The sequence below is a fragment of the Ctenocephalides felis genome, unplaced genomic scaffold, assembly GCF_003426905.1.
Source record: "Ctenocephalides felis isolate EL2017-DRISC unplaced genomic scaffold, ASM342690v1 CF-g0.4_SCAFFOLD_01170, whole genome shotgun sequence".
Classification (NCBI taxonomy): Eukaryota; Metazoa; Arthropoda; class Insecta; order Siphonaptera; family Pulicidae; genus Ctenocephalides; species Ctenocephalides felis.
The window spans coordinates 1,985,819-2,009,371 of record NW_020537324.1 but is presented as its reverse complement, the minus strand read 5'-3'; the positions used below and the strand labels follow the sequence as shown (position 1 = coordinate 2,009,371).

General features: G+C 29.9%; 1 protein-coding gene across 3 annotated transcripts in view; it reads right to left on the bottom strand.

Moving 5' to 3' along the window:
- Positions 1 to 2,194: 2,194 nt before the first annotated feature.
- The window catches only part of LOC113366510 (protein numb-like), a 45,366-nt gene continuing 24,007 nt past the window's right edge, over positions 2,195 to 23,553 (bottom strand). For 2 of the 3 annotated variants that reach the window (XM_026608128.1, XM_026608129.1), the window contains exons 2-6: positions 14,310 to 14,743; positions 6,647 to 6,820; positions 5,241 to 5,366; positions 3,663 to 3,814; positions 2,195 to 3,312 (exon numbers count right to left, since the gene is read on the bottom strand). In XM_026608128.1, coding sequence (XP_026463913.1) covers positions 2,283 to 3,312; positions 3,663 to 3,814; positions 5,241 to 5,366; positions 6,647 to 6,820; positions 14,310 to 14,387 — 1,560 coding nt within the window. In that variant the 5' untranslated portion in view covers positions 14,388 to 14,743 and the 3' untranslated portion in view covers positions 2,195 to 2,282. The remainder of the gene's footprint in view (positions 3,313 to 3,662; positions 3,815 to 5,240; positions 5,367 to 6,646; positions 6,821 to 14,309; positions 14,744 to 23,553) is intronic. The other variant, XM_026608130.1, reaches the window with a different exon arrangement.

Below are 23,553 nucleotides of genomic sequence, written 5' to 3'. Positions count from 1 at the left end.
TAAGTGTGATTACAATTATAAATAATCAATGTTGAATGTGTCAGCTACAATGTTTTAATTTCACTGATTAAAAGCATTTATTTGTTCAGTATTTTGAAATATATTTGTAACATACCAATAAAACAAATATAGTAATGCTTGTTTAATTTTTAAAATGAATATTTAATTGTAACTGATTAATAGAGTAATTAAATTGTGGGATATTTATTAAATTATTCATCACATTCCATTTTATCTAATTTCATACAAATCAGAATTCAATTCAATGTTGAGTAACTTATAAAATAAAAGAAATAAAATATGTTAAACAAATCTAATTAACAAATTCCATAAGTTTCATAAAAATTTCAATTTGTTGTTTTAATATGAAGAATAATTATAATGAAAATATATATCTAAATACATGGATATATATAATCTTAATTTATCAACAAATTAAATTTATATTCTCATATAATTTTTAACATTATCAATATATACATTTATTTACTTTTTAATAAATCCCTATAACCAAATATACCTAAATATTCAATTTCGAGATAATTTTATTGAACATTAAATGCAAATAAATTTAATGAATATAGAATCTATAGAAGTCATTGTTTATAAGTAATAAGTAATATAATAAAAAAGTACATCTTCAAAATAATTTATCTAATATATCAAATTTTAAGTACATTATAATTTAGATTAAAGATTATGTTAATAAATAGTTTAATCCTAATGCATTCTATAAATTTTGCAAAAATAAAGTAAAGATATCTGGCCGAGTAAAATTTATAGACATATATTTATACACAATTATTAATACAAATTACATAAAAATATAAAAATTAATTAAGAAAGAAGTATTTTATAGCTGTGCCGCATAACCGTTGCCTTGTTATATCTGAGAATACTTATTCTTTATGAGAACTATAGATAAATTTATCACTTTATCAATAGCTTTATTCGTTCTTATCTATGCACAATACCATACAAATGGATTAACTATGTGAGTTACTGTTAAATCAAGTAATTATTTCTTGATCATTAAATATTTAAATTATCATAATCACTTCATAAAATCCATAAATGCAAATACAAGCATGAGATACTTTTCCTATATACATTATATTTCATATATGTATCTCCAAATTCTAAGCGCACTCGATAAATACCAACAGAAACTTATGCGATATTCTGACATACTATTTATTTTTTTCTTATAATTTGAATAGTTTATCACTTAATGGTTTAAAAGTGCGGGAACACATCAATAGGTGCATTTTATACTAGAAGTAATGCTAAGTAATTGCACAAGGTCCTGGCAAATGCATTAAAATTTAGTACTACGGAATCCAGGTGAATATTTTGCTTTAAACTGCATTTTTCATGGTCACAACATGTAAAGCCTAAAATAAGACTCATCTGCAAAGTGGTTACAATTAAAGCTTTTAAGAAGTACTAATATTTGGAATATGTAATTTAATCGAAAACATTCCAGTAATACACCAATGCAAATTGCGCTTTGTATATGAAGTCCTCATAAATACTTACTAGACATTAACATGACTATATTAAACACATTTATGCTAAAAGTATGTGTCCTGAATATACATGTAAGTTTCTAGAGATACTATTAGGTTATTATAAATACTTTATCATAAAATTAATACTTAAATGTGAATGTGTCTCCAAAATTGAGATCGAAATTAAGTACTGCAATATTTTTTTCCATACCATGAAACAAAGTAATTACTTTGTCTTCGATTCCATAAATAGATGACTTCTTAGTTTTAATATATAAATTTCCAATGATAATTGTTACACAAGTTTCTTTAAAACTCCTCAAAGTTTTATAATGAGAAATTGTAATAATAGTTATATGCTATATATATTTATGTCGTTCTAGTAAAACTTCTCAAAGGAATAATAAAACGATATTTGTAAAAAATATATAAAATTTCAATATTATAGGATTAATAATTTTCACAAAAAATTTATTAAGCCAGAGCTGATATCAGAAATTCAATCAGCAAATGGGTTAATTAATATTTTAATTAAATGCATAAAAATATTTACAAAAATACAAATATATTACAAAAATGTAAAGAAGTGTTTCAAAAAATATACTCTTTCGAATGTAAAAGTTTTAAAAATTACTAAACTTTCTGCATAATGCAATAATTAAAAAATATTAGTCATCCAAAAATTTCATGAATATGGGATTGAAAAATGATCCCGCGTAATCGTTTAGAAAACTATTTACAAAACAAGTTTCTATAAAAATAGTAGTAAATTTACAACTGCACTTGAAATGCTTGTGGAGAATTGCCGGATAGAAAAGGATTTGTAGATGTTGTAGTCGGAACTTTAGTAGGCGAGGTATTTTGCCTGATAGCCAAATTGGCCGCCCATTCCGCATCAAACGGATCATCAGGTGAACGTGGGTAACCATCTGATGTGCACAGAGAACGCGCGCGAATAGGTCCGGAAGCTCGGCGGGGACTAACAGCGGCTACGGGGGTTTGTTTGGGGGACACTATCGTAGAATTCACAACCTGCCCAAGCCATTGCTCTGGTTTTGGTAAACCTTCAGCAGCAACTGGTGCTGCGACTTCATTGATGGTAGTAGCCGCAGTGGTAATCGGAGTTACGGCACCAAACGCCGACTTGCGAGGACTCTCCTCTTGTGGCGATTTTATTGGTACCGAATTCTGGTTCACAGACGATTGTTTGTTGAAATTGAAATCGTCTGAAGTACTGTGAGTGAGTAAAGATAACCCCATACTGAGCTGTTGACACATCTGACTAACAGATTCCGCCGGCGACACTTCTGGTATCGGAGAAACAGCCGGTCTTACTGGTGTCGTAATATCCAAATAAGCACGTTGACGTTCAGCGTTAGACGGAAGCTCGTTGATTCTCAACGACATTTGGCGCTTGAATGGTGAATTGTTGCTCAGCTGATCGAACCCACGGAAGGATCCTTGTCTTTCCAGCATGCTCGGAGTGGCATGAGGTCGTTCGATCGCAAATGGATTGAATGGTTTCACAGGAATCACGTTTTGGGTAATTGCGCTGCTGGACGATTCTCCTACCAGTCTTTCCGTGAGGCTGGGTTGTCGGAAAGAGCCGCTGCGGGTGAATGTATTATTTTTATGATCGAACGTCATTGTGACGTCGCACTGCTTGTCACGCCTCTGTTTTCGTTCCAAACAGGCGGCGAAAGCGCAGCCGACCGCATGGGACAGCCGTTCGCCACTTTCCTTCATCGCCAAGAAACCGTGGCACATCCAGCGCCGTGTAGTTCCATCGCGGCATATGTAACTGTATTTTGTAAATAATAATAATTACAGATTTTTTTAAACCAAACACTACAGGAATAGTCAACACTTCAATTATTATCAATTATTTAGAATAACCAAAAGATAACGTTTTAATAAAAACATTCTTAACCAAAACAGGTATAAAAATGTTCGTTCTCCCTTTGAATCATATCAAATCGGAGTTATGTGTACACATATCGATTGCTCTCGAGGTATGACACTAATATATATTTAATATTGGTACAACAATTGCACTTATAGATAAATATATCTATTCACATTTGCCCATTGAAAGCTAATTGACGCTAGTATCAGGTTAGTTGTATCATTCAAGTTGATTTATTATCCTACCTGAATCCTCGTTCATGATTTCTGTCTGGGGCACAAAAGCTGACTTTTTCAATTGTTTGATCAACAATCAGCCCTTTTGTGTCGTCTTCCACGACACGAAGACCATCACCGCTCACATGCAGAACTGCTCGGACTGCTCTTCGTCTGGAGTTCTAAATTTAAAGAAACAATCTATTTGTAACTATATTATTTTCGATATTAGCTAACAAATTCATAATTTTGGTTGGTACACACAAATGGTGAAGGTAGTGCGCTACAAACATATTATGAAAATTCTTGATGTTGTCGACTCCGCAATTTCGGAGTACAATGATGGCAATACAATCTATGTCTACACTTTATTTTATATAAAAATTAATCCAAAAATCACCACAAAAATAAACACAAATATATTAATATGTAAATTAAAAAGTCTGATCGATATTTATGCAACATCAAAAATTTTTGGTTGAAAATGCTCCTGAGTTAGAAACACAAATGTATGATAGTTCTCTGTGTGTGCAAAAGTGCTTATTTGTGCAATTGATTTTTCAATCAATTAATGTGTATATAATTGATACAAGAAACATGCGTTAGGATAAATTAAAATAAATTTAATTTATAAACAAATATTTAACAAAATCGCCCCACGTTGTCTATGACAAAACTTTAAATATCATATTTGCACTTGAAACATAAAGTAAATATTTAAATTTATGTGATAAGGTTGTTTATAAAACACCGAATTATTTAAACAAATCGGATTTAAAATAAAATGAATTGTAAAACAAATAAATTGAAAAATGTAGAAAAAATAAAATATTCAGTAAAAATATTCAGACCATAATTAAATTTGTAAAGAGCCAATTAAAATCAAAAATTTGTTCGTCCTCGTCTGTTTGCACAAAATTTGTGATATTTTGAATTATTGTAAACCCTTATAAATATAAATATAAGAGTAGATATATATTATCAATTTTAAATTCGTGTCAAATCAAATTTTGCCAAAACTTGAAAAAAAAATTATACAGAAGTGCACCAAAGTGTTTGTGATACAGTGCTGTAGGTAATAAATTAACAATTACGGGTGAATACAAGCATGAAGAAGGACACTTCAATAGATTCATGATTTATTTCAAGATGCATAGTAGATAAATGCATGGCAAAAGGTTTGTTCAAAGTGTCGACAAACTTACTTCATCGTTGGCTTCATCCTGTGTCGCAAAGCGTAAGTGAAAATTGTAAAATAAAAGAAAAAAACAAGAACAATATTATTTTTCGTTATAATGATATTTCATTCGAAGAACTTTATGCGTGGTGGAAACCAATATTGCTTGTGTACTCGACATGTAATTGTAAAAACATTTAAGACAAATTTAGATTTATTCTCGGACATAAAACCAGATAGACAAGTAACTAATTTAAAACATTGTATAGACTTGAAATACTTAGGGTTGAATTTGATTTCTTGCTACAGCGTTTTAAATAGTTAATAATAATTTATACCAGTTACTTTAAACAAATTCTTTTTGTTAGTTAAAATTTAAGTAAATTGCTTTGTCGGATATTAATTTTTAATACAAATTATCATTAACTTACCCTTAATACTTTAAGAGCCTCTTCACAAACTTGCATTCCACGCGATTCGAAAACTTCGACGCATCCCAAATATTTGACTGCAAATGTACATGTTCCAGCACGTACAGCAGATTCATCTGCTTGCCACTAAATTAAAAATGATAGATTAGAAATATACTTTATGAAAATAATATTAATTTGAAAAAAAAACAGAGAATATATATTAAAATCTTAACATAGTATTTCTGCTTCTGTTTTTGGCACGTATAGTTTTTAATGTATTTTGAGTAAATCTACTTTCTACCCAAAATATACCAAAACCATTGTCAAATTTCAAACACTTATTCATGAGAATTTTTATTATTTATGTTGTTTAATGGAATGGAATGGGGGTTTTTAGGACCCCCGTGGTGATTTTCAAAATTACCCCCCTTTTCTTACCAAACATCACTTGTATTTTTAGTACCTCGAGAAAATCGTACTTTTTATGACAAATTTTGTTTTTAACTTCCCGTAGGGTAAGTTATTGTAATGGGCCGAAAATCGGAATTGAAAATTTTTACATTTCTCGACGTTTTGAAGGTTTCTGAACGTTTTGGCATACCTCAGAAAAAATGGATGTGTGTGTGTATGTGTGGATACAAATTTCCAGTCACGTTTTAGGGCGCACGGATCAACCGATTTGAATGGTTCAAAAAACATTCGATTCGTATTGATAAGGAGACGTGCTGATTAGTTTTTGGCGAAGGCAGGTCTAGCCGTTCCGAAGATACGGGGCAAAAAGTGCCGAAAACGGTAACTCAGTTTTTAAGGGAACGGAGCGTCCGATTTGAATAATTCAAAAAACATTTCACTTGTATTGACAAGATGAAGAATCGATAAAATTTTCATGAAGGTAGGTCTAGCGGTTTCAGAGATATGGAGAAAAAAGTAAAAAAATGAGCCATTTGGCGGTCAAAAATGATCATTAGACATATGCTCATCAAATTATCAGATATTTTATAGAGATTTTAACAATAAGTATACAATTTGTTAACATTCCTATGGGTTCCGTACCAATGCTTATGCGTTAGACAGCGACGCGGCGCTTACGCGCTTTATATTTTGTCCCTATGCAGTTAAAGCAGTACGATTGCTTTGAAAAGAAAGTTCAGATCTTCCACAATATGTCAAAATAAATAATACATTAATTAATTAAAATAAATAAACAATATTTCAAAAAAAAGTAATTTTTTGTCCAATTTATAGTTTCTCAAAAATCTTATTTTTTTAAAGTAATTTTTTTTTTCGAAAATGTTAATCGTTTTTAAAAAAATAATAATTTCTGGTACGGGAAGTTCCAGCAATTTGCCTTAAGGCACGATGCCTTAATTGCCTTAAGACAGAATTCCACTTACAGCTAGCTAATATTTCTAATTTCCTCTCACCTGATGCGGTTTACTGCTTTCCGGTACGCGATCTTTGCGCCTGCGGAAGGAGTCGCGAAAGCTGCGCCTTAGCCGGTCCATCCTGCGCGGCGAAGAGCGCGACTGACGCAGCGAACTGCGCGCCGACTTCTGCTGACCGCTGCCCGCCGACTGGCCTTGCTGGCCGCCGCTTTGCTAATAGACGAAATATATAACAATTATTATTGTGAATCATCATTTTTGACAAATTTGTAAATCAACATATAAAATTGAATATGAACGTGTGTACAGTAGTAATTTATTAGTAAGTTTTTAGTACAATGATAACATAGAATTTTCAGAAACAAAATGACAAGTAGATGGTATGTAGAAATTAAACCTGAAACATGGGAATTACCATAATTGCTATATAATTTAGCAGAATTTTATCCGATATAAATAGAGTCGCTTTCAAAACAAATCTCACATTAGCAAAAAAGTAATATAACAAATAGTTCAATTTATGCGCATATAAACAACGGTTAGTAATAATTATATTGCAATCATAAATGATCGTACAATAATAGAAAATAATTGACAATAATTATATGGTCATAATTGATATTAAAATTTATGGAAAAATACAAAATTTACAATATAAATGCATTAAAATTACAATATAATGCATATAAATAATGCATTATCACGAGTTACGTAAAAGCAATAATTTGTAGAGTTGATTTAATTCAGTAGAACTTCGATTATACGGACCTCGGTTATACGAATTTATATGAATGTACACACCTACAATTCGAATTTTTGGACGATTAATGCTACAATTTAGTTCATGCATGTAAATGCAATGTAATCGAAAAAAATCGTACATGCATAAGGAAGTATTAATTTCTTAATAAACATTGATTTTTGTTGATATCTATGTACGAGGTGTGTTCAAAAAGTACCCGGAATTACTAATAGTTAAATTTCGCGGGTCTGGAGTGTCTGATTGTCAAAATTTTTTTTTATTGTGTTGGCATACATGCCCCTAAAGTATGATGAAATTTTCAGCTATATTCACTGTTTACTTTGTCTGTGGTAGTCGCTAAGGTTCGACGTGTTTTTCTGAGCTCGGCGATTTTTACAATGGAAGAATTGAAAAGTCAAAGAATTTGTATTAAATTTTGCGTAAAAAATGAAATAAAGTGTTGCAAAGTGCAAAAATTCACCAGATATGGCTCCGTGTGACTTTTTCCTATTCCCAAAGTTGAAGAGACCCATAAAAGGACGGCGGTTTTCCTCGATTGAAGAAAATCGCTGAGAGTGCTCAAGGACATATCAAAAAGTGAATATCAAGGGTGCTTCGAAAATTGGAAAAAACGCTGGCATAAGTGTATTATATCTGGGGGGGACTACTTTGAAGGGAACCACATTAATGTAGACGAATAAATAAATATTTTTTTGAAAAAACGAAAATTCCGGGTACTTTTTGAACAGACCTCGTATGTAATTGTTATTTTTAATAAATACACATCATTATTCTTCATAGCGATCCTTCTCACGCAGTCAAATAATATATAACTCTAACAAATGTAGGTGAATGTACTTTGTATAGCTTGCTATGAAATATAAAATAAAAAAAATATTCTTCATACATTCGATTATCCGAATTTTCGATTAGGGGCCGTTTAAGTATTACGTAAGCTCTATAGGAGGCGGGGGGTTGTTGATTTGCTTATTTTAGTTTGACATGGGGGGCAGGGGAGTCTGAATGATGATTACGTCATAGGCAGTATTTTTATTTTTTTACCGAATGGCAACCTTATATTGTCTTTGCCAGTACCAAAAATTTAAAATAAGTTGGTTATGTTCGTAAGATTATAATAATTTTATTACCCTATGTTGAATACCATATCAGTAAAATCTCTACAGCCTAAATCTATTTTCTTATTTTTAAAATTATAATTATAACCTAATAATTACAATATTAAAAAAAAAACAATACATTAATTGCAAAATGTTTACGTAAGCATGGGGGTAGGGAGTAAGAGCTTTGCTGACAAGGGGGATGCGGGGGGGTAAATAATTGTAATAAATCTGCTTACGTAATACTTGAATGATCCCTTATCCGAATGCCCATCGACAACAATTAGTCCGGTTAATCGAAGTTCTACTGTATAATATACAAAATCTCTTAATATGAGATGCTGTATGTAAACCTGATAGATCTGGTTATAACCTATCGTAATTGGCATTTTATCGAAAAACAAAGCATTTCTATAGATTAAGATATATCTAAGAATAGATGCATCTATTTTCATGATTTTTCGATAAATAATGGTATCTTTCCAGAGTAAACCTTGTATTATAATTATTATGCTCATAATAGAACACTTGCAGTGTTAATGATAATTAGCAAGAGTCTTCAATTAGCAGCACCTTTGCGAAATAATAATAGAGATATTAGTTACAAAGATTCCAGACCTGTGATCTGATTATGAAAAGTTGCAGCAATCCATCAAGCTGATGCATGATTATATGGTTATTAAAACTGTACGAAGGTAAAAATTTAAATATCATCTACATAAATGACATCCATATTTTTGTTTTATGAATTTAAAAAATATATATAGAAAGTAATTTTTCACTGATTTTGACAATTTTGACTTGGATGTTGACAATCCAAGTACGTAAGTATTTTATTTCGCATTTTATTCTCACTATCAACCTGACAGAAATAGCAGAAAACTATTACAATTCAAATACGTCATATAATAACGAGCGTGTCATGTCCAATTTGCTATTTATATTTGGTTAATAAATGATAAAATATTCACGACGATATTCTTGAATGACCGACACTGATGACGTTTGGAACGAAATCTAAAATGGCAATATTACTTTAAACTATTTATAGATATTGAGGGATCGATGGTGAAGGTAACTATCTAAGTTTAGAATAATATTATATATATATATATATATATATATATATATATATAAGGGTGGTCCTTAAAATGGTCATTTTCGAATTTCCTTGTTCCCAGGGGCTCAAATTGTTCCAAATTGATAAAAAACAATTCTCTGAAAGTTTTAGCTCATAATAATAACTTTTAGATGCTACGCAATTCAATCAAACTTCGTATGGAAAAAGCATGGAAAAAATTTTGAAAATTTAAAAAATGTTTTTAATAAGTAAAACTCATTCATTTGTCACTAAGTCATTCCTAAAACCATTTGAGCCCTTGGGAGAAAGGAAATTCGAAAATGTCCATATTAAAGACCACCCTAATGTATATATATATATATATATATATATATATATATATATATATATATAATAGTTACTTCTTCTAATATCAAACTCAACCAAACTCCTAGAAATCAGATCTATCAAATTAATTGTTTAGATTGCAAATCAATTTACATCGTTCAAAATTTTCAAACTTAATTGTTATACATTTCACGGATATCATATTTTAATGAAAATTTTATCCCTTATTTTGTATTCTTTTTATTTAAATTTATGTTATTGTTCATTATTGTTACTAGACGTTAAATTATTTAGCAGTTGTAACAAATATAGTAATTAAAAAAAAAATTAAATTTAGTTTCCGCAAAAAGAAATATTTGGAACTTATGAACTTATATTTAAGAAAAACTTATAAACTTATATTTAATCAAATAATCTGGCAAAGTACCACCTGATACAACTATTACGTATGAAGACACGATTACAAAATAAAAAATTGTTAAACCTAGTTTGATTTATAACTGCTTTTTGTGATGGTTTCAAAATATATTTTTATAAATATCGACGAAACACGAATTGCAAGAGTTTGCTAGAGTAGAAAACTAGAAAAGAAACAGAACACGCTGAAAGCGCTGTCTACTCTTATCAAAATATAGTTTATTATTTTCAGGATGAAGAATTTAAAAACAAGTGCTGTAAGTTACAGAAAATATAAATATGTGACTATACCTTTAAGCTTTGCTTCATTAACACCACGATAAAATGATACTATTAAAAATTACATGAATATCTATTTTAATTTTTAATTTACCAGATTGCACCTACGATTTTTTTAACATATTCCAGGTATGGATAATATTCACCATCTTTTCATTGATTAAAGTGAACTTTTTTAGTATGTTTATTAGCTAATTGTAATAATAGTATTTGTAATAATTATTTTAGATGGTAAATTATAAAATAGTCAACCGTTAAACCTACTCCAGGCGCGAAAATATTTTTTCACACGTTCCACAGAGGGTGTACAATGTATATGTTCCATCTAAAAAGCTCTCGGGCGTTCCGCGCCCGGGCCGACCTTGAACCAATGCGGTAGGCCGCGTCGCTGAAAGTTCGGCACGGCCGAAGCGACGCACGTCAAGCTCGGCGTGCTCTGATTACATAGTCACACGTGATCAGAAAACGTATGAAAACGCGATGGAAATTGGCGCATTCTGAACTGACAAAATGGCCTGGGATCAGGAAAATCCGTTGGGATAGTAGATGAACGATTTATTTGGAAACCAGGTCGCAAAAAGATCACATGCGCATTTATTTGAGCTTTTTAGTTGTACTTTCATTTTTAACAGCAATCGGGACTTTCGTCTTTTGAGCTTTTGCAAACTTCTTGTTTTTATGATGTATTTGAATGACAAATCAACCGTGAATCCGTTAATTGATAGATTTTATTATTAGAATTTATATAATATTGATCATATATTGCCTAATTAGATATAGCGATGCCCATATAAATTATTTTCAATTTTGAGCTGTAAAACAAAGACCATTAGTTGACAAACCCATTAATCGTTAAAAAATTTACAATAATAACACAGGTCCGAAAAATAACTGTACTTGCATGGATTGGGTGTGCGGCATAGGTTTTTCAATGTAGATTTTACCTCTGAACACGAATCTAAAGCCGAAATTGAGGGTCAAATGGCAAATTGAAAAAAAACGACTAGCTGTGGAGTTCTGTCTTAAGGCAAAGGCAATTAAGGCATCATACGTCAAGGTAAGTTGCTGGAACTTCCCGTACCGCAATTCAAAATTCGAGTAATTAAAAATAATCAATAATAATAATCAATAAAAGTTGATCAATGATTTGAAACTTTTAATAAAATTTCGAACCATATGAAATCATTCTATCTTAAATCATTTATTTTGAAATATTTTGGAAATTCTGAACTTTTTTTCAAAACAATCGTATTGGTTTAACTGTATAAAGTCGAAATATCGAAGCGCGTAAGCGCCGCGTCGCCGTCTAACGCGTAAACATTGGTACGGAAGCCATAGGAATGTAAACAAAATTTATACTTTTGTTGAAATCTCTATAAAATATCTGATAATTTGATGTGCATATGTCTAATGATCATTTTTGACCGTCACATGACATTTTTTTTTACTTTTTTTACTAGGTCTCCGAAATCGCTAGACCTGCCTTCATAAAAATTTGATCAGTTCTTCATCTTGTTAATACAAGTAAAATGTTTATTTTACTATTAAAATGTTACTATTAAAATGACGCTCCGTTCTCTTAAAAACTGAGTTACCGTTTTTGGCACTTTTTGCCCCATATCTTCGGAACGGTTAGACCTGCCTTCGCCAAAAACTAATAAGCACGCCTCCTCATCAATACGATTCGAATGTGTTTTGAATTATTCATTCGCTTCATCCGTGTTCCCGAAATCGTCGACGAAAATTTGTATCCGCACACACACATACACGCACAAACACACACACACATACATACATTTTTTCTAAGGTATGATAAAATGCTCAGAAGGTTTTGAAACCTAAAGATATATAAAAATTTTCATTTTGGATTTTTTTTGCGATTACTATAACTTGCCCTACGGGAAGTTAATAAAATCTCCTTTCTAGTAAATCGTTTGCATATTAATCAAAATCTCATTATCTCTATCGTTTCCTGGCTCTTTCCACCTTAAATGACTATAAAGTTTCAATTAAATGATCTATTGAGTTTTTTTTTGGATAATTCAGCCTAATAGTTCCTCCCCATTGCCCCTGGGTAATCTGTTGTTTGCAATGTGTTCGCAAAATATTGCTATATTCTAGGATCGACTGCATTAATTAAAAAAATTAATATTTCATTATTTAAAATTAAATATTTTCAAACTAATATATTATTACCATGCGCATCGTTGTTTGCGAGCATTCTCCAAAACGTAATCAATTTTATCATGTATAACCACAAAAACACAAGTAACATACTGCGAAATTGCCTTAGTGGCTTGGTTTATGAAAACCCAGCAAAAAGTAATTTGTTATAATTAAACATGCAACCAGCAAGAAAAACTAATAAAGTATTTTATACAAACTCAGTTGTAGTCGTTATGAAATTATTTTAGTTGGTATTTCCATAGTTTCTTATATTTGTGTAAAGGTTAGACTACATTTGAGAAAAATTAAAATACTTTTTAATGAAAAACTTTTTCTTTCTTAGATAGGAATAATGACAAACTAGTAATTTTTCAAACAAGTGTTGGCGTTAGTACGCCATTACAGAAAATCATTTATTGATGATTTTATGTCCGAGATAAAATCCTTCGAAAAAGCACTTTTAATCATTTGAAAAATAAAAATCGAAATACGTAGTAAAACATACATAAATACAGTGTTAAGTATAACATTAAAATTGCTGAATCTGTGTGCCACATATTCCTTACAAGGCAGTCGATTTCATAAATACAAATATGAACTATTATTACAATCAGCTAATAAACATACTGAAATAGTTCGCTTCAATCAATGAAAAAATGCTGAATATTAACGATACCTGGAATATGTGAAAAAAATCGTAGGTGAGTACTGATACATTCAAAATTAGAATAGATGTTCGTGTAATCTTTAATAGTATCATTTTATAATTCCTTAGCAATATATTAGTATGTATATGCTATTGGTAACACGCTGACGATATGCAATTAATCTCGTGATTATTTACTTAAGTTTTCAGTAATTAATTACTATAGTGAATTTCAAGTTCGCTCTAAATTAGTTTAAGGAAATAGATGCACTTCAATCAATTTAAATTATTTTGGAATTAAATAAGTTAGCAGCACTTCTGCCAAGCCCATTTTGGAAGACGCTAGAACATTTCTCACTTGCAATCCATTAACATCCATTAGTAACTCTGCCGGAGGATGTGCACAAAACCATTACTGAAATATGATTATTTCGAATGCCATTACAAGATTTATTGCAATAAAATTCAAAAGATTTATATCGATATAACCGCAAGTAATTAACACTTTCATAATTTGCAATTAGTAACGCGAATAGGAATAATCAAGTAAAAAATTGTGAAGTCCTATATATTTTATTACCATCGCATGAAAATCGAGTTTCTATAATAATATGATTACAAATTAATTATTATTATCCTGAAACGATTTTGTTATAAAATGAACTTGTTATCCAAATGAAATTTCAACAACAACAACAAGGTAATAGTTGCACTTATAATTGTAAGACAATGCATTTATATACAATGATATAAAACATGCATCCATGCAACATGATGCCATAACATTCATGATTCAGGAATGAAAATAAAATTTGCACTAGTTTTAACCTGGTCAAGACGAAACAATACACATTTGTTAAAATTTGATAATTATCATGATCGTTGATTATAGTGTCTTGTTAATTAATATCGTGTCATAATCTTACCGTTCCATTATGATTAGCAGCAAGTCCGCCCCTGGTAAATCTGCCTTCCAGAGGTTCGTGAGTTGTAGTATTACCCATTCTTCGTCTTCTTCACAATTCAAAATTCACACACAATACATTCAAAATAAAACTGTCACCTAATTCTAGTCGCGATTATATACATCGTAATAATTTGGAAGACTAAAATATCACCAGCCCTTATGATTTTTTAAGGGCCTTATACCAGCTTTGATAATATCTGGCATGTTAGAGTATTCAGTTAGAGTATTTTTAAGGATATAATTTTTGCCAAAAGTTAAGTTCTTATATATTTTATCTCAATTTAAGGTATTTTATTTATTTTAAATTATTTCGTATCTTCAATAATCTCCTCGTAGGATCCCTCAAATAATCCTTGATAAAATTTATCCTGACCCTTCGTCCTGTATTTCTGTCTGTTTTGTAACATGAAAGGAAAATAAAACGAAAAAGATAACAAAACATATACAAAATCAATAAAAAAATCAATATAAAAAATAAAATATATTTTATCTAATATAAATAAATTTAACTACAAAAAATAATTCTCGCTCACAATACCTAGACCGTTAGTTTCATTACGGTTGTTTGGTATTGCAAAGCATCGAATTTTTTTTTTTTTCGTGCAAATGAGCATAATAATTTAATGTTCTACTGAATAAAAAACTAATTATACAATGCAGATGATATTGGAAAACGCCTTGGTGGTCGATGTATAGATATACGTGTGTTGCTAATTGCAAATTAAAACGCAATTGCACGCACCTAAATTTATTATTTATCTTGATTAAGTCGTAATAGAATACAATGATAGTTATAATAATTGTTTTATAATTTATTTTGTGTTAATTTATATATTGTCATATTTTCTAATTATATTAGACGTTCAAACATATTTGTTGATAGATATAGCAGCCAAATCGTCAAATTCAGGATGTATTAATATTAAAATTCGTGTCATTGTTCAGCAGTTCACTCCAATAAAAACAAATAGAACAGTTATATTATAAAAATGAAGAAAAAGAAATGAAGAAATATAAAAAATAAAAAAATAGAATAGCACCCAAATATGTTCAATACAATAATGATGCCTAATAGTGCATAGTGCAAATTTTACAAAAAAAAGTCTATTTATTAAAAATTCAATTTTCAAACAAATATTTAAAATAAAAAGTTTGAATATGCAAGTTAAATTAATAATATTACAAAAAATGATTTATTCAAAATGAATTTTCAAAAAAAAAAAAAGTAATATAAAAAGTTCTAAAAGACACATTGAATTACCAATTTTACAATTTTTGATTTGAGCAAAAAAAAGTAATAATACTAGAATTAATTTAAATTTTCTGCATTTCGAACAAAATATTAGTTTTCTATGGTAATGTTGGATCATTTTTTATAGTTGGATAATTTCCATGTTGGATCATTTTTTATAGTACATTTCTGTATTTAATAATCCTTATTTTATTTTCCATTTTGTGTTCATAGTTAATTAAAATTTTATAAGAAATGTTTTACACCATCTTATTCTTGATTTTCTTGGTAGGAACTGCTGAATGATCGAAACGTATAAATAAAGCATATTAATGTTAATGCATTTTTTAAATCCAATAATTATATAAATCTATATAATTATATTGACTATATAATTTTATAAATCAATACAGATAAATTTAAACGTAAATACCGCATGAGATTCATTACTTTTGAAAACAAATTGACGGTCTGAAGATGAACCACCAATTTAAAAAAATTATTTATGAAAAACATCAGCATACCAAATCGTACTAACAAAAGTAACACCAGAACGATAAATTTCTTGAAAAATACAAAAAAAAATCTAAAGAATTTTAAAAATTCATGCTAGAAGTAACGCATCTAGGCATCTAATCAACCATTATGAAATAATTTTTAAGAGGGTTAGAAAAATGAATATCTTTTATAATATAATTTATTAACCTGCCGGCTCAAATCATATTCTATTACGTATACGTCCATTATCTTTGGCGAACCGTTACATAAGATTTTCATCCCACTATATTTTTTCGTTGTAAATCCACAAAATCTATTATCTGAGTATTGATAAAAATTATTTGTACACTAAGCTTCGGTCCTTGGACAAACAGAGAGACTGATCCTCGACAACTGACGAGCATTTCTGTATTTGTCCGAGCAAACATATGAACTGATACGAAAACAGCAAATTGTAATCCAACACACGTGCGATAAAATGCTGACGATTGTGACGGAGTAAAAAGTACACATTATAAATTTTATGACTCGAACGTATTTGAAATTCATAATTAGAGAGGATTATAAATTGACGTACAACTAGAAATTAGTTGCAATTAATACGTCAACTTGGATTAATCAAATTTTTATACATACAAGAAATATATTTTTAATACATTCGTTATGCGTTAATTCACTATTCGCATCCCACGTTAGAAACATCATTTTATATATATATTTTTTTATAATTGGGTTCCACGACCTCTAAATCCGCAGACAATGCTAAAGTTCCCATCAAAATATTAACTCGAATTCTCTGCCGTGAAAATTCAATATGTATCTCAGGTACCAAATCAGATATAAGACAGGTCTGACTTTATTGCGATAACATATGTAAACTGAAGACGACACTGATAGCAGTCTTTTTTAAAAGATAAAGATTCACTTCTTCGAGAAGTAGACGTTTTCAATCTATCACTGGGATTGAATAATGTAAACTACACTTTCTGTATTCAGGGAGGTCTTAATCAATAATCTTTCAACTCCAATATCACAGTAATCTTACAAATATTTTTTACTTCTTCACTTTCTTCTAACAAAAATAACAACAAAACTACCTTCCCATCTTACTAGAGCGGGTCGATTTGTATGGGTCAAAAAAAGTCGCTTAGGCACACATGATTTTCGGATACTAGATATCAAAATAAGATACTTTGCTGAAGAAACCACACCTTTAAAATGAATTCTAATGTGCCGTGCATTTTTGGGTCAATGCACGGGTCATCAGAATTCATTTTAGAGGTATGGTTTCCTCAGCAAAGTATCTTCCTCTTAGCAAAGTATCCTCGTCTTATTTTGATCTCTAGAATCCGAAAATCATATGTGCCTAAGTCACCTTTAAATCGACCCGCCCTACATCTTACTAATACATACTATGCCTCCTATTGTTCTGGTCAATTATCATAGGAGCTATGTCCATTAATAATAATAATAATTATTATTAGCACATTATTAATATAAATATAAATATTGTCATCTTGCACCAATTAGATATATTGCAAATACCGCCGTTGCTATATATTATAGATTCTAAATATTGATGTTTTAGGTGAAAATAAGGCATGATTGCAAGTAATCAGCCTTGGTAATAGTTCTATTATCAAATTAATTGTTCATCAATTAGGTATACAAAAGTGCCACTGCTGTTATATTTGATAGTCTTCTAAATATTGATATTGATAATTTAGATAAAAATAAATTATGATCAGCCTTGTAAAAAACGAGAGGTACTGCCGATGAGTCGCTTTTCACGTGAGCGACTCCGTAACAAAGAACAGTGAGTCATTGTCTGCCCAGTGACCACATCGCAAACGCAATGACAATCCCCATATGCCACCGACAGGGGTGACCAACCTTAATAATTTATTCAAAAGCAATAATTTTTTAACCCTTTTAATAAAACAAATAATATTCTACCCCTAAAGAGATGCAGAGCACGCCATCAGGGTATGTAAAAGATGGCAAAAGGATAGACAACAGCTATGGAAGGAGATAATAAGGCAAAAAATCTCAATTCCAACTAATTTTATAATATTGTTGACTGATAAAAAAATAATATGGTGCCCGTATATACTGATATTAAATCCAATAAGATAAAATTATAAATGATTATAAATGAGATATGCATAAGTAGAATAAGACTTCTATATAAGTAGTGTAAAACCACATGTGCAGATATTGTGTAGTCATAGTGAGAAATGTTTTGATGAAAATTATGATTAGACTTAAGTAAATTATAAATGGCTAATGTACTCGTATGCAAAGTCAATAAAACAATGAATTAACAAAAACCTGAACAAAAATAATTTTGACACCTTCGATACGAGTGTCGCCTATAGACAAACTGTGTGCTGATCAAAATTGATCACATTGAATTAAATTACTGACAATTCCAATTTCTTATTGTAATTTTTAGTTCTTTATAAGTGTAAATTTTAAATTTTTATTGATGTTTGGTAATTTTTAAAATAAATTATGTAACAAATATTTGGGCGGTTTGCTGGCTCGTACAGCAGTGTAATTGATGGCAAAAAACGTGCGATAGAAGATTCAATTAAGTAAATATATTTAGAAATGAATAATATTATAAAACTTTCTGAAATATTTAAATAAAGAGAAATAATTTTGTAAAGTAACATAAAAATGCAGAATTAAGATTCATAAAAATTATAACTGCAGTTTTGAATAAAAAAAAATATCAATTCAAAATAAAATAGTATATAACCTATTAAATAAAAACTAATTAACTTTAATACCAATTATTTCAATTAAAATGATAAAAATTAATGTAAAGTAGGTAACCCAGTGATTTTCAACCTTTTCGTACCGACCCTATTTTTTTTTTTAAAAAAATGTTGCATACTCCTTAAATTTTCTAAAAATCTAATTTCATAAATACTCATCTTATATTGAAATTTTGTTATCAAGCTAGAAATTAAAATGAAATATTATGTAAAAATATACATGAAAAACAATAACTTATCATTGGGAGTAAAATCGCTTTAAATGATTTGTACATGTTAAAATTGAACATGTCATTTAAATTTTTTAAAACTACGATTTACCAAGTTTATATTTTGAAAAATGAGTGAGCAATTTAAATTAACTTTTATGTTAATATGTCTCAATTCATTCACTGCCAAAGTAATGTATAGTTTAGTTGTCAAGAAGATTTTATTGTAATTTTTATTATTTTTGCGACAAAAGGTTCTACAACCATGGCCTTTCCCGGAGGCAATCACTGTTATGTGAAGTCAAATCACGGCACCGTGTCTCACATCATATGTAATTCTAATTACTAGAAATAATATTCATGGGATAAGAAAACCCAACGCAAAAAGTCTACGGAAATGATGAATGAAATGATGAAAACTGTGAGTAAAATTAGAACGGACGTAGGTACTATCATATGATCATTAACAAACACACACTTAATTTCAAAATAAGCAAAATGCTACTAAAAATGGGGAATTACGACAACAGATTTATATTTAATTTTAACTTTTTGCAAGCACTTTGGCGAAACGCCACAGGAAAGTTCATAAAACTTTGTGCAAAGTACAATTAGGCGAAAACAATATATGCTGATGCATTATCTCCACGAATTGCATAGAGTTGTAAAAACATAATTATAAATAAAGTAATTGCGAATTTAATCTAATTTAGTAATTTTTTAGTAATTTTATATCCTAATGCAACTCTGGAAACAGATGTTGGGTGTATCAGGCGGATACAGGCCAGCTGCCCCACGTGCTAATGCATACACCGCAACGACGCCGATCGCACGTATTTCTCTAATATTCACAAACGTGCCTACACAACTGTAAACATCGATTTATGTAATAAATCTAGAAAATTGGATTGAGAAAATTGATTCCAAAGTAGGGTTTTGGCCTTCATAAATTGTGCATATACAACTGTAAACGTCAATTTTTTATATAAGTTTACAATTGGCTTGTTTGCCAAAGAACAATACTCGTAGTACTTAAGATTGATGAATGGGAACAGAGTAAATATCAAAAAAGGCTATATTTGGTTAAAAAAATATAAACGATAAATAAATGCCGGTTAACTAATTAGTTAGCTAATTAAAAAAATAATTTACTATTTGTTACTATCATAATGTAGCCTAATTTCGAACAAAATGTACACAATTTAACCTCACTGATTGGCAACTTCAGTTTATTCTCAAGAAGAGAACTTTCATTATGGCACCCACGAGTTGATATCATTATAAAACCTACCAGGTTGGTTATTTTATTTTATAATTGTTTGTAAACATACAACTATGTTTATAATCTTTATAGAAGGTATCGTGAAGTACTAGCGAAGCTCTATACAGATCGGAAACATGGATTCTAAGGCCGACGAAAACTATCTGGAGGGACAATTTACATGTGGTGCAGGGCGGCGAATGAAAAAGATTAAAGAGGTAACAAACGAAAAAAATCTGAGAACAGCCGACGAAGAAAGAACTTTACTAAGCACGATAACAGGATCGGACAAATTCTGCAAAAAAGTGCAACAACTCGACGTGAAAGCAAGGACTTAAAAACAGGGAAAAAGAAGAGTGGAAGATGCAGTAAGTTATCTAACTTACGAGGGAAGAGAAAAATACAAAGAACTGACAGCCGAAGAAAGTCTAGGGAGCAGAAATTTGTAAAGAAAAAATTGTAAATAATAGCGAGAGGGTAATATTTATAAATCTATGACTATCTATAAAGTAGTCAAAAAAGTTTATTTTTATTAACTCTTTGGAAAAATTATAAATTAAATATTGTTTTCGCTCTCTATATTGAGATATTGTTGTATCTTATTAAATCGGCTGTTTTGCAAGCGTGTGTTTAAACCTGGTACACCTTGACATAATAGTTACCAATGCAATACAAATAGATACTTCTATTAGGAGAACGAAGAGCATGTGTAATTTACAGGCATGACGTGCGGAGGTTAACACATCCAATAATTATTTATTCATTTAATTGTGCAAACTATATATATGTATCTGGTACTTGCTCATCTGAAAGATATCATATCAAAATTTTACAAAGACTATCAAAAAATAATAAATAAAAATACCTAGAGTATAAATCCGGTACGAAAATAAAATCTGCCTCCGTTATGGTTTTCAAATATTCATTCGATTTTGGTTCAGCTATCATAAAAAGTATATGATGAATATTTCAATTCAATACACAAACTAAATCGTTTATTTATCGTATTGTCAATTACAGTCACGGTCTGTTTATTTTTTGTATTTCAAAACATGAAGGTTTGTGAATTATGTAAATTAATATAGTAACATGTGAGTGACTCTATTCGATGAATTGTATTCAAGTATGAAGAATGGACAATTTAAATTGTTTATTACTATAAATTCTAATAAATGCTTAGATGCAATACATGTATTAATTTGTACTAAAAACTATCAAGTTATGAATGAAATATTAATGATGCACTAAATATTATTTACTTTTCAACATTCAATGATAAGATTCTTTAGCTCTAAGAAGTCGTATCTTATTACACTTAATATAGATAATTGAATTGAAGCCCAGATTTCTTTCTACAAATTATAAATGCTTATCAATGTTTATCTTAATCTGAAACATCAAATATATGCGAACAATAACAACGATATTCTCATTTGCATCTCTAATCATTAATGTAAAACAATAAATCGAATGTCAAGAAGAAATGAATATCATAATTAATATCATTATAGAGTTCTAGGAAAATATATTCAGACGCTTTTGAAATGATATCGCTTTGAAAACTAAACCGCTTGTTATAGCGAACTGATAATACAAAAACTTTATGAGGATTCAATTTGGAACAGATACTCACTTCAGAGAAACCGAAACAATTTCAGGAAAAATAAGCAAAATTAGGCTGGATCAGTAGGGATACGAACTGAAAATACAATCACAATTAAAAATACTACTTTTATAAAAGCGTTCATAAAATTTAAGTTATAAGTTAAAATACACCTAATTAGTTCTGATTGCTGTTCAATATATTATACCAACAATTCCCTATCGATTCTGATGTCAACACGGTCCAAAAACTTTAGTATTTAAGGCTAAAAGATAAGCTGTGAGATTATATCGAAAAATGCCCCTTACCTAACCCGATAAAAAAATATTTACACGCATGTGAACACCTCATGACTCTGTTCTACGGTCTACGGTCTCTTGCCATTTTAGAAACAGCACTAGGGTAAAATTTTGAAACATAGTTTTAAGAATAAAAAAAAACTAATTTGCTTTTTTAAAACAAAATTCTTAACTCGATTTGCATTTTTTCTTTAATAAAATTTAGCGCCATCAATATATGATGAGTAATTTAATTAAGTAAGTGTTAATACAAATTTAGGCTTAGTTTCGTTTTCGTGTTGTATGTTACTGTAATTAATTCAATTAAGCTAATTTATTTCTGTAATGGGTAAATTTAATCCTGCATCCGAAATATAAGATAATAATGTGTTCGATTCTCTATCTATTTCTGATACCTAGCCAGAAACATACTACAAATTCAAATTCTTCTTACATGCCTTTAGAAATACTAGAATATTTTTAACTTCCCGAAGGGTAAATTATAGTAATCGCAAAAAAATCGAAAATGAAAAATTGTATATATCTTTACGTTTTAAAACCTTCTAAACATTTTGGCATACCTTAGAAAAAATGGATGTATGTGTGTGTGTTTGTGTGTCCGTGTGTATGTGTGTTCGGATACAAATTTTCGTCGACGATTTCGAGAACACGGATAAAGCGATTTGAATAATTCAAAAAACATTCGATTCGTATTGATAAGGAGACGTGCTGATTAGTTTTTAGCGAAGGCAGGTCTAGTTGTTCCGAAGATATGGGGCAAAAAGTGCCAAAAACGGTAACTCAGTTTTTAAGAGAACGGAGCGTCCGATTTGAATAATTCAAAAAACATTTCACTTGTATTGACAAGATGAAGAATCGATAAAATTTTCATGAAGGTAGGACTAGCGGTTTCGGAGATATGGAGAAAAAAGTAAAAAAATGAGCCATTCGGCGGTCAAAAATGATCATTAGACATACGTATGCACATCAAATTATCAGATATTTTATAGAGATTTTAACAATAAGTATAAATTTTGTTTACATTACCAATGTTTATCCGTTAGACGGCGACGCGGCGCTTACGAGCTTCGATATTTCGCCTCTATGCCGTTAAAGCAGTACGATTACTTTGAAAAAAAAGTTCAGAATTTCCAAAATATGTCAAAATAAAGAAAACTTTTTTTTAAAAAAAGTATTTGTCTAATTTATAGTTTCTCAAAAATCTAATTTTTTCAGAGTAAATTTTTTTCAAAAATGTAAATCTTAAAAAAAAAAAAAAAATTGGTACGGGAAGTTCCAGCAATTTGCCTTAAGGCACGATGCCATGCGCCCCACTAGTT